At 38.2% G+C, this 13718-nt stretch overlaps 1 protein-coding gene across 1 annotated transcript in view; it reads left to right on the forward strand.

Annotated features, from left to right (window-relative positions):
- LOC122801619 (immunoglobulin lambda-1 light chain-like) overlaps window positions 1–13718 on the forward strand; it is a 410978-nt gene that overhangs the window by 190385 nt on the left and 206875 nt on the right. The window contains exon 2 of the mRNA XM_044071098.1: window positions 2645–2720. Within this exon, the coding sequence (XP_043927033.1) occupies window positions 2660–2720 (61 nt within the window). The 5' untranslated portion in view covers window positions 2645–2659. The remainder of the gene's footprint in view (window positions 1–2644; window positions 2721–13718) is intronic.

The raw sequence follows: 13718 nt of genomic DNA on the forward strand, positions 1-13718 counted from the left end.
TACTGGAATATTTGCAGATTCTACCCTACTTATGTCCACTCAGCAATCAGACAGTGCCCACAACTTTGCGAATGAATACAGAAACTTCCTTACAGACACAATACATAAATTGATTAGACCCCCTCCCCTTTCAGTCTCCCAACTTTCCATTTGCTCCTCACAAGCCTTTCAAGCTCATTCATCCCAGATCTACACACTAGCAGACTACACTCCCAATATTTACCTTAGGCAAATTACTAAACAATTCTTATGAAATCAAATTGAAATTAGATAATAAAGACAGTGCATTCTTCAAACTGTTCCCGCAGTATGGAATAATTTGCCATCTGAAATCAGACAAGAAGCAACACTAGACAGTTTCAAAAATATTCAGAAAGAGAGCTTATTCAAAGAAGCACCACTCTCATCGTTTCAAAGTAAAAAGGAATTCTGATCATTTATCACATCCAGCAGGTAGGAAACTAAGCTAAAGTGCAGCAGCTATCATAATAAATAAAGTCGGTCTAAGGCTATGTTCACATCATGGTACAATGTGTAAATAAAACATTAATATTTTTTCTCCATCTGCTATCGTATTATGTAAAATAGCTCCCTGCATGTGCATATTGTAAATATGTCCATACTGGTTTCATGTTATCATCTTAGTTGTGTTGTGTCTTTTGGCTTTTCCCAGTTAGGGGTCACCACAGCGGAACTCCGGTCCACTAATGATTGGCAGTAGATTTTTACGTGCCGAGTTGCCGGCCCTGACGCACAACCTTCAATGAAGGTACGCCCATTCACGCATGTCTCCACACAGAAGATGCTCTAACTGAGAATCGAACAGGACAACGTCTTACTGTGAGGCAACAACGCTACCGCAGCACCACCACCGCAGTCATGTTATCATCTTAGAAGTTCTTGAATATCTTATTATTTCTTCCACTTTTCTGTTTTTCACTTTTAACACAATTGTAAATCCACCTCTGTACCACTACACAGTAAAACAAGCAATTCGACTATCTCCAATCCACCCTGATCTATCAACTTATCCAATTCAAATTAAACCACCTGTCCATTTCTAATACCACCCACCACTCACCTTTTTTAAACTCCTTTTCTTCTCCACCCTTTGCTCTCCTAACTCTATAGCCAATCTCTACTCATTTCCTCTGCTTCCTCACCATTGTCACCTCTTAAACTTCCCCTGCTGAAACTCTTACTCTTACAAACTTCCTTAATATCCTCTACCTTACTAAACTCACCCAACTACTCTGCCAAAATAATAGAGCAGCCTTTTCCATACAATAACAAGGTATCTTATTTTTTTAAGTCAAACAGCATACATTACCTTTCAAGCTGTTTCCCACAAATTATTCCCTTGTATCCCCAGTACTACAGTCAATGCGATGCTCACCTCTAGAATTGTTTATTTCTATAGCTTCTTTATATTGTAACTACATTGCTTAACATTGTAGTACATGAAGTGCAGTGATTACACTCTGATATTTGGAAAAAAGGCAAACCAGTTAAGCTCCAGAGTGGCACGTGACTCAACCTTAACAATTGTTAAACACTCCCTGTTTATGTTGTTAAGGTCGAGTCTACTACATGACAGTAAAATCTGCCTGTACTGACTAGTAAATGACATCAGCAGAGCAAAAGATTTCTTTCTGCTTGCTGTCCATACTTTCAAAGTGTCCCTAACTTCCTAACAAAAAAACTTATAAATTTTCTAGAACTCTGAAACTCAAATATATGTCATTATTTAATGATTTTAGTCCTCTGTGGCTTGTCCAAAAACCACAGATTTTATAAGGAACAATAATCTGGACATTCTACGAAAATCTAGACAGCAAAGAGGTAATTCAAGGTAAAAGTAAACATGATGGGTAGGGTTATACTGCCTTTCTGACAAGTATCCACTAAATGTTTTACAGCTTTGAAAGCCAGCAAAACACTTTTTCCCTGCAACTATTGGCACAGGGAGCAGATAAAGCTCTATGCTCTACAAAGAATTATGATTGTCTCACTGAGCGTAACCCTTTATTATAAGTTCTCAATGTGGATGCCAAGATTTTTGTCTCGAGTTTCACTCTCGAGGTGAATTTCTTGGCATTCACTTCTCAAACACATAATAAAGAGGATGCGATTGGCAAAGCGATCATAATCCACAATGTTAATGCATGCCTATAAATAACTACTTACACAGTGAAGCTTTTCTTTCCGGGGTTCATCTGAAAAGGGGTTTGTAACAACCAGTTGGGTTTTCCTGGAAAAGAAAATGTAAATAATATTGTATAGCAAGGTACTGCAATTTTCATCTTGTAAACCATATTTTGAGAATGTGAGTATATGCATATCAGTATATGTTTTGCAACTTTTTTTTAGTTGATATATGTCTTGAAACTTTTTTTTAATTCATATATGTTTGTAACTTGGTTTAATTGACATTTGTTTATCATCATAGAAGTTCTTCAGTATCGTGCTATTTGTTCCAATGTTCTGAATTGCATTGTTATTACAATTTTTTTTGCTATTGGCCCTGGTCATGACTGAACAGGATCTGAGGACCTCACAACCTACGTGGCTATCAAATGTAATGAATAAATAAATATATACTGCAAATTATTCACTGTTAATGTACCTTATATTTGTTTTACAGAAACATACTAACATAATGGGATTGCACTCAAGACGGAATACTGAACTTTATATAATCCCTGTCCTTCTTATTACAGGTAACATTTATTCTTTTTTGTATTTTTATATGCATTTATGTGTGTGTTTAGGGGCTATGTTTACTAGTTGAACAGCATGTTCATCAAACGGCTTTTCATCGAACACTAGACATCAAAACTTCCTTTAATCGAAGAGCCATATCATCGTACATCGGACGATAATAGTTGGCCAACATAAAGGAAGAAGAATGTAGCACTTACTTATCAGTAACTTAGCTATAAGGAAACTTGCCCTTTCCCCACTGAAGTGCAACCTGGGAGTTAGTATATATAATTAGCAGGGGTTAGGGGGTGCAGCCCCACACAATAGGAGGATTAGATGAACACTGGACACTACTTATGTGGGGGGGCTGCACCCACCACACCCCTAACACCCCCCCCCAACTATATACCAACTCCAATATCACACTACAGTGGGGAAAGGACAGGATTCATTATAGCTAAGTTACTGATAAGCAGGTACTATGTTCTGCTTCCTTTATGTTGGCCAACTATCATCATTCAGTGTAAATCTTTAGGATGATATGGCCTTTCGATTAAAGGTTTCAATGTTTAGTATTTGATGAACAGCCATTCAATGAACTTACTGTTTGATGATTAAACATAGACCTGTGTGTTTATGCATGAATGCATGCATGTATTAGGAGGTGTCTCTATATTCTGAGGTCACTGCAGCGGAGAAATGTCCCTTCTTCCCAAACAGAATAACCTTGAAGTTGATTATGTGAGATGGGTAGTGGAGTGATCCATGCAAAAAGATTCAAGGATTCCTCAACATCTAATTCCAACCCTGCCCAACAGCCACATATTACCACATCGACTTTCACCTCCAAACCTGTGCCCACATCCTATATAAAACTACTCTTAAAGTTAAACCATGCTCTTCTTCAGCTGACGACCTTCCAAGTGAGTACCTATAAATAGCAGCCAATACCATTGCCTATCCTGTCTTAATCATTATAAACAGGTCAGTCCAGGAATCCCATGTTCCCTCGGCACAAAGGAGAAAATAAACAGACATTAAAAACTTCAGACCTAGGGCAATCTTATCTCTCCTTGCCAAAATGCTTGAAAAAGTATTCAAAAATAATTGCTAATCTATGTCCTGCAGAAAAAACTTCTATCCCCTACACAACCTGGCTTCCATCCTTCCCACAGTACTAGTATTGGCCTTCTAACATATATAGCTACTGTCAATAAAGCTAGAGATACCAACAAAATAGCCTCTTGCTTATTTTTAGACTTGTCTAATGCCTTTCACACAGTTTGTCACAGAAAACATCTACTTCAAATGTCCTCAGTAGGTCTCTCCCAGCCCACCCTTCTGTGGTTCAAAAGCTACCTCTCCAATAAATATCAGTCAGTAAAATGGCACTCCATTCTCTCTCCTTATCTCCCACTCACCACTGGTGTACCACAAGGCTCTATCCTTAGTCCCCTACTCTTTAACATTTTCACCAATACCTTATATACAGCCACACAACAGACCACGCTAATACAATAAGATGATGCCATCTCATTGCACATCTGACAACATGGAATACCTTCAAAAGAATTACTCATGAAGCTTTAACAGCCACTAAAACATGGCTTTGTAACTCACAACTCATGCTCAACCCAAAAAAGGCCAAACTACTACTTTTCCCCAAATCCCTCTCTCATACAAAAAAAAAAAATAAAGTCCTCTCTCATGAAAAAACAAAATGTAATGTCTTCTATTTTAATAATACAACCATTGAAGTCACTTCTCATAGCAAATTAGAGACTGTCAACAAAGTTTGTGGCTCAGGAAACTTTGTCTCTTCTCTGTTCTTAGATCTATGCAAAGCCTTTGATACTGTCTCTCACTCCCAGCTGTTATCCCAACTATCTCTTCTGGGCTTAAACAAAACATACTTACAATGGTTCACTATCTATCTAACAGATATTAGTCTGTTAAATGGAACTCTAACTTCTCTTCTTATTCACCTGTTAGCACTGGGGTATCCCAAGGTTCAATGCTAGATCCACTTCTCTTTAACATTTTTATTATCCATCTTAATACTGCCACCAAACAAGCCACCCTAATTCAATATGCTGATGACTCTACATTAATCTGCTCTGCCAGGGCTCTCTCTCATCTACAGAGTTTAACACAAGAAGCATTCAATTCCATTGAGTCTTGGCTCACCAACAACCATTTACTACTTAATCCAAAAAAATTACACTTCTACTATTTTTACCAAAACACGTTTCTCCAGATACCTCTAATTTTGCTATTACTTCTCTGAACAATACTTCAATACATGTGGTTTCACATACAAAACTGTTAGGCATAACTATTGACAACAATCTTAAGTTTGACCTACATATCAGCAACATCATAAAAAATAATTAAAAATTGGGCATGATATATAGGGCTGATAAATTAATCTCTAACTCCACAACAGTAACCCTTGCTACCACCTACCCTGCCTTCTATACACTTCACCTATTCTAATCAGTCTTCACTTTTCCCTCAAAGCAAAACTTAGTCAATGTTATAATAAAATAGCTAAATCTGCCACAGGGCAGGCCCACTACTCTCACCATTGCTCTGCTCTCAAGTCCCTAAATTGACTTGAACTAGCCCACTTTTTCACCTTTAATCAACTAACATTAACTAATAAAATACTGTACAACTCCTCATTTTTGCAAACTACATCATCACTACTTCAACACTCTATTCCATATTGTGACCTCTGCTCCTCTTACAAGTATCTACTATCTATTTACAAACCTCAAAGATCTAACTGGGTTAGTCTGCACCCTCACTGTGTTGCCAAATCATGGAATAGCATTCCAGAAGCAATCAGACTTACTGTATACCCCAGTACTATACCATCAAGTCTAGGCTGAAAGAACATCTAACCATCAGTTGGGCCTGCCCATGCTCCACGCCATCTTAGTTCTCTTTTCTGTTCCCTCCTTCCACACTCGTAATAGACTTTCTCCTGATATATCCTACTTCCCTTCCTGCTTTACCTACTTTCTAGACTCACCACTCGTTAATTCCTTAACATTCTAATGTCCTTTCTTTATGTTCTTACACTAACCTTTATCTATCCCAGAATTTATCACTGAAATTTACTATCTAGTTCTCTTCCCAGAAAAAGTATATGGCTTTTACGACCCATTACTTGTTCTGTTATATATTTTTCATGCATCATTATGTAACATTTTGTGTCTTTACATACTTTAACATCTTGTCTGACAACTTTGTTACTAATATTATAAATGACAAGAAACTATCTTAACTTGCAACATTTACTGTATATACTGTTGATTATCAATATCTTGTTACTGTATTGAAGCCAACAACCTGTAATGTTGTTTACTATTGCTGCAACTTTGTATCTCTATTTATCATGTACATGATGTTGAGCTTTTCTCCCCAGGCATCTGCTGAAAAAGAACCTGTGTCCAGTCGGAATTTCCCAGTAAACAAATGTAAATAAATAAATAAATAAACATGCATATTAGAAACTCTTTTCTATCTTGTATATAATGTATGGTCAACTTTATTGCTTGCCTTACATTTTGCTAATTTTCTTTTATTGTATTCACATATTGTACTACTTTGTTATTGTCATAATATTTGTAACCATTGTTCAGTTTTTTTATTCTGTTTAATGTGCACTGTGGAGCTTTTCTCCCCAGTCCTCCACTGAAAATGGACTCATCCCAGTTGGACTTTCCCAGTAAACAAATATCAAATAAAATAAATACATTAATTAATTAATTAATTAATTAATTAATTAATTAATTAATTAATTATTAGGGATGATGATGGATGACAATCTTACATTTGGCCTGCATATACAAAATTGCATAAGAAAAACTCAGCAAAAACTAGGGCTGCTTTACAGAGCCAAAAACTCTCACCAACACAACTACAACTATACTTGCTACTACTAATCTCCTCCCCATGCCTCTTTATGGCACAAAAATTAAAATGTGAACAATGCTATAACAAAGTTGCTAATTTTTTTGCAAATACCCCTTCCAAAACCCAGCACTGTATAGCACCAAAAAGCCTAAATTCGTTAGAACTTAGGTTCATAGGTTCATAGGTTCGTACTAGGCTATCTGCCCTAGGACATTTATAAGCCTAGCCAGAGTGTATGTGGCTTACACCACCCCTTAGGATGAGAATACTATGCCCTTTTAGGGTTTAGTTTACTATGCCTCTGTCTAGTAGTGACACAGAGATGACCCCCGGGGTAAACCTACGATCTCCCATCCACTCGTCGAGATTTCTCTTGAATAGAGTCAGTGAGGGGCTCTGCCTAACATGGACTGGGATTCTGGGTTATGAATCTGTCCCTCCAGCACGTTCTATTTATTTCTGTGTTGAGGTTTAAGTCACTTGTTCTCGTGGCTCTGATGGATTTGGATTTTCTGAGGTGGAGCATGTCCATTAATTCAGGATTGGACATGGCCTTGTACGTCAGGCACAGATCACCTCTGAGTAGGCGGTATGCGACTGAATAGAGCTGGAGTTTTTTCAGTCGGGCAGCATATGACATATGTTTAAGACCCTTTATCCTCTTGGTGAGGAACTTTTGGGGTCTTTCCAACTGCTGCAGGTGTCGGGTGAGATACATCCCCAACGGGGCATTGTACTCAATCATTGGCCTGATAAGAGAAGAGTACAGGGGCACAATGACCTCTCTTGATCTAGATGTGAAACCCTTCATGATAAGGTGGGCAATATAGAAGGTCTTCCTAACCACTTTGGCAATGTGAGTGTCAAATAAGAGGTTACTGTCAACCTGGGTCCCTAGGTCCCTGATTACCTCTTCCGTACTTAATGGATTACCGCCTATGTGGTAATTTGTCGGTACCTTGTTTTTCCCAAAGGGTATGACTATACATTTTTTGGCGTTCAGCTTAAGGCCATGGCTCTGGCACCAATTATCCATTTCTATAAGGCCTCTCTGAAGGATGTTTGTGTCCGCTGGAGTATCAATTATGGCGCCCAGTTTGCAGTCATCTGCGAACTTTGTCAGCCACAATCCTCCTATGTTTGCCTGTACCTCGGAAAAATAAATGCCGAACAAGAGGGGTCCCAGGACTGAGCCCTGTGGGACACCACTTGTGACTGGCTTAGAGTCTGACATAGCTCCAGCAACTCTGACTCTGTGGGTTCTGTCCTTGAGCCAGTTTGCAACCCATCTTGTGACATATGGGTTTACATTTAAGCTGGTGAGTTTGTCTATGATGCCCGAGTGGGGTATTGTGTCAAAGGCTTTTGCAAGGTCAAGGTAGGCTGTGTGAACTGCCTTACCCTCATCAATGGCCTTAGTGACTGTTTCAAAAAGTTGACCAAGTTCAAAAGGCAGGATCTGCCCTTGACAAAGCCAAATTGGGTAGGATCCAATGTCTGTAGGTCCCCAATGTCTTTGTTTATGAGTTCCATAATGATCCTCTCCATAGCTTTGCAGACCAGGCTCATCAAGCTTATGGGGCGGTAATTTCCAGGGTCCGTAGAAGCACCGCCTTTGTGAAGTGGGACCACTGTTGCCGTATGCCACTCTTTGGGTACGTATCCTGTAGTAAGGCTAAGATTAAACAGCAGCCTTATGTGTGGGTTTAGTTCCTCTTGGAGTTCATGTAGCACACAGCCCGGGATACCATCCGGTCCCATTGATGCTGTGTTTTTAGCTTTAGAGAGGGCGGCTCTCACCTGGGCATCTGAGATGTTAGGGAGGCTACACTCTGCTGGGATAGTTATTTCTCCTTTTGGGGGGAAGGGGGAGGAGAAATTTGTACTGAACCTGTCTGCCAGAATGTTGGCAATGTCAGTGGGTTCAGTGTATTTTGTGTCATTTTGGACTAACTCTGAGCATGTCTGGGAGTTTCCACCCAGGTTTCTAACATAGCTAAAGAAGGCCTTGTGATTGTCTTTTGTGTCTTTTGCGATTTTTCTCTCAAAGTTGGCCTTGGATGATTTTATGCCTCATCAACTAACATGGCTTCTTACCACCTATAAAATTATCCAGCATCTATCTGCCTGTCCAGCACTAAAAAACATTCTACACAACTACCTCCAAGTTTGTCACTGTGATCTAGTGACTTAAACTCCTGTCTGCCTATAAACCTATCAAATCGGATGGGTATTGTTTGTATTTGTAGATGCTAAGATCTGGAATTCCTTTCCTGTATCCACCAGGTCAATACCCTCTCTCCCATCTTTTAAAACCATGCTGAAAGACATCCTAACAAAAATCCATATTTGTTCTTACTCTAAACCAGGATAAACCAGGGGCGGCTCGTGCCATTGGACTGCAGCCCTCCCAGGAAAAAGATGAAAGGGTATTGACATTTGACATAATAAAAAAAAAAAGTATTATAATATTTTGTTTGTGTTATAATGCATTGCTTCTGAGCAAGTCTGCAAAGTTCTGGAACTTGAACTGTGCATACTCATCGTGTTCCGGGTTGTTTTTTTTTTTTTATTTTTTTAGAATGTATTTTACTATCTGACTGCTGTAAAGGCAGTCCGGATTAATGAAAAGGCATCAGTGTGGTGCCCAGATGTCTATGCGGTTTAACCGCGCAGTAAATTAGAAGGGGGTTCAGACTGCCATGTCCGCAAACACGTATGTGACATGGACGGCTGGATTGCTACTGATTGGTTCTCGCTCTCTTCTCAAAAAAGAGCGAGAACCAAATTCGTAGCATTAGCACAGTACTATACTTGTTGTCTTGCCTTAGGAGTTAGGAAGAGAAGAGGTCGAGCGTTCGGGCACTGTTGCTGCTGAAAGTGAAAAAAAACACTTTTTTTTTTCAGCTTGCATTTGCAGTCAAAGAGAGGAAAAGAAAGCATGCTTAACCTTTCTTTGTGAACTGAAGAAGATAAACTGACTGAGGTAGATGCCGTACCATGCCGGACACGGACAGACATATTCAGTTAAGTCAAATTATAGTATAATAACTTGATATTACAGTAAGAAGGCAGTAGAGTACAGAAAATCAGACAAAACAGTGGGAATGTGGGAAGAAGTGGTGGGGAGAGATGAGGAGAAAAAGTTGGAAACTCAAGGAAAAGGGAGAAATTTGTGAATAAATAGAGTTGAGATCGTAGAACGGCTGTGCAAAAAGCTTGTGGTTTGTGGCTTTGTGCTTAAGTTGTGTATAAGGCAGGTGCTTATTTATGGTAGACTAGGTGTGACGGCTGAACGGTTCCACATTTTCCTGAGACATATGAGCACAGCGAACAAGTCATTTGAGTGTTGTTTTAACTTTGGGTTGAACTCTGAAGCCTTTTCAATATGCACTTGCTCTTATGGTTTATTTGACTTCTTTTATGTATTTCTTATTTCTGATGAAAACTATTACCTTTCCAGTATAATTTTTGTTGTCTTATAAATTCAGACATTATTGTAAGCTTAGCATAACCACTTTCAAATTAAACTATGTACAGTTTTGTAATAGGCATGAACAGAGTTGCAACACTTAACTTGGCATAAACTAATAAATGAGGTATAATGACAGGGATTTGAATTTCAGACTTCATTCTCTTCAAAAAGTACATGGAAACACAAAATGTTTTATTCTGGCAATTTTCTGTTTATATGATCAGTATTTGAAAATTGTCCCTATTTTTGGGGCTGTATAGTGGCTTTGCCCAGGTTTTTTGTGCTAAGAGGTTGACAGCTATGGTGAGAACTGAATTCACTGAATATGTCTGTGGGCTGTATTCCCCCATTATTGTCTTTGTCTAAGTGTTTTTGTATTCCCCCATTATTGTCTTTGTCTAAGTGTTTTGTGCTAAGAGGTTGAAAGCTGTGGTTAGAACTGAATTCACATTTAAGTTTCAGTCTGTCTTTCATGAAACAGCTGATTTGGTATAGTGGTATGTTTCTCTGACTGTAGTGCACAGGGTCCTGTGTTGAAGGTTTGGCAGTGCAATGCATGGTGGTAATGTAACATTTTAGTCTAGCAACTTTCCAAGTTTATACAAGCAATGTTTTAAATATGTCCCTAGTTTTTGGGCTTTTGTCACCCTAATAAATTTTGGCTTTTTCCAGATTTCTTGTGTTTCAAAGTTGACAGATACAGTTGAGTGTTGAGTGGATTTTACAAGGAGCTGAGAGCTTGAAGAGAAGTTTAGTGCTGTTTATGCTAAATTTGTTTACCTTGTTAATAGCACAACAGGTAGTATACTTGCTTTTGATGCAGAAAGCTGTGGGTTCTACTCCCACAGTATAAAGATGCATTGCTGATACTGTACTGTGTTGTACTTTTAAAAGGGGTAGATGCTGCAGTCCTAAGAATGTTCTCTTTGGCAGAGATACCTAGTAACTATGAACCTGTTATCACTTTGCCATCCATTCCCTATTGCAATATTAATAGCTTATCATTTTGTTTATTGTAACATAGGCAATTTATTCCTGAATGGCATCAGGCACTTTATTTGTAGAAGAAACAATGAAATATAAAGTTGTTTATTGGCAGCAACCTCTTCATTTAGTTACAGATCTCTTTAATGTGGAATTATTTAGATAACTTTTACTTCTGTAGAGATTGTGCATATTTACTGCTACTGGTGGATTGTAGAAGTATGAGTAGACTTCTATGATGGAAATGTTCTGAACTGGGCATTTTTGTCATTATTGGTGCATGCATTTTGTTTCATTGTTTGCTGGAAAAATGTTCAAAACAGTAGATTTAAAATGTCCTCTATCAACTGCTCTGTATTATACAAGGAATATAATTTAATACAATCAGGAAGGTATATCAAAGAACACATGCATGTTTCCTGTGCAAGGGGCCTATGATTTGAAAACAGCCCAAAGTTAATCTTTGGGCAGATGTATTTTCTTTGAATGTGGGTTTCAAAGCTGTTTCAATGAATGTGAGTTTCAAGGGCAAAGAAGTTTTAATGCTAAGTCTATTTTCATTGTGAGACTGCATTGCTTTATTTAGCAGATGTCTGTTGTTAGTGTAAAATAAAACTTTTAAATGAAATCCAAATCATCGTAGGAGTAAAGCAGTATGCACATTATAGTGTTTATGGTAAATGGGGTGAAATAGCCAAGTAATGCGACATTGGAATAACTACAGAGGGGAGTCCCCATTCCATGATTTTGTGAGGGGGGGGGAAGGGTGGCAGACTCAGACAGCCCTGGCTGAACTATACCTCTCAACTGTCCAAATCTTTGCAGAATGAATAGATTTTTTCTTCTTATCTTTGGTTTGTTCCTCCTAAAATTTGTGGTTTTCTGGCAAATCATTTCGGAATGAAGTCACTAAATAATGACAGACATTGAGTTTCAGACCCTACTATTCTATTATCTTTCTAAGTTCATAAGAGCAATACTTAAAAATTGTCCTTATATTTGGGGCTTTGTCCCACTTCTGTTGATGCCTTTGTCCATATTTCTTGCTCTGAAGCTGAGAGGTATGACAAATGTGTCAAGGCCATCACCGTCAGCCAGAGATACTTCAAATTGTGACATACTTGTTGCACCCCGCTCCCGCATGTAGTGACTCTGGATGTGTCCAAGCAAGGCAAGGAGCAGTTATGCAGTGTAAGTGTATAGAGTATCCCACCATCCATGGTAGGCACAAGTACTACACTGGCTTTTCATCTGTCCTTGATTTTGCAGAATGTTCTGGTTTTCTCTCATATTTTTATACTGTTGATTTATGCTTCTTCTTATTCAGAAAATGCATGTCGTTGCAATGCCTGTTTCTCTGTGTTTAGGTATCAGTGATTTAATGACCATCAGGTAAGCTTGTCTGAGACTGTAAGATGCAAGTAAGCTTTTATAAGCATACTGTTAAAAAATTACCAACATTGAAAGCTTTTTTGTTGTTGCCAAGCAGAGAATATTTACATAACTAGATAGTGTATAAGCCTTAGGTATTGAAATGCATATGACAGTATTTGTACTAAAGGACAGGATTACGGTATTTTTAGAAGCTCTTTACATTTGTTGGAGACTTGCAGTCATCTTTGCAGGCTTTACCCATAAACTAAACAGCATGCCAATCTATCATGTGGGGTCCATAACCTGTGCAGTAATCCTTTACGCAATTTGTCTTGAGCTTGTTTGTTTGCTGTTCATTTTTTACTTTGATCATGTTTTCCCCATAAAATAAGTAGATAGTTGTTGTCAGGCAGCAGGGTTTTTTTTAGATAAGAAGCATTTTTACAAGTGGGGGTATCACAGAGATTGCTACTTTCAGCATGTTACTTGGCACTTTTGTAAAGCTAAATATAAATAATAATTAGAATGGCAGTGCAAGACGTGGTTTGAGTTAAGTGCTGCCTGATTTTTATACTTGACTTTGACTGGCATTCCAGTAATGTATTTGAAAAGTAATTTTTTTTTCATGCCTCGCAACCTTTTTGTTTCCATCTAGATATTACGTAAGGTGTCATGTAGTCAATGCATTGAAATATTTGTTTTTCTTCTACACTTCATTTTGCCTTAATTGAACTCTTATAATGATGGTTTGTCAGTGCCACCCAGGGCACCGTATTATATTAAAGTCCTAGTTTTTGCATTTTTTAGCATAGCTCCACCCCTTTCTAGTTGGTCACACTCCTTGCCATTGAGCCCCACCCATTTAGCTGTCTCCTGCAGCCCCCCTTGATTTGAAGTCATCAGCCGCCACTGGGATAAACTATATCACTAAACATGAACCAGCACGTTTTCTTTCCTTATATGTCCTTACTCTCCTTTCTTCACTGACTTCCTTACTTCTATCAAACTCTCTTTCCTGACTTTCTCTCTAAATATACCATAAACCTGTTTTCCCTCACTTCATGTTGCAATTCCTGTTTGTATTAGACTAGCTTACCTTTAATTTCTCTACAAACTGTCTAAAATTCTCAGCATTAAATGATTGTCATATAACGTGTAACAATTCTTAACCAATGTTTTTATATTGTGTCTAATTTGCTATAATTATTTAAACTGCATAGATTTTTGTTTAATTTTTGAAGACTGAAAAATTGTTGTT

Source organism: Protopterus annectens, chromosome 5.part0 (assembly GCF_019279795.1).
Source record: "Protopterus annectens isolate FY-2018-M chromosome 5.part0, PAN1.0, whole genome shotgun sequence".
Classification (NCBI taxonomy): domain Eukaryota; kingdom Metazoa; phylum Chordata; order Ceratodontiformes; family Protopteridae; genus Protopterus; species Protopterus annectens.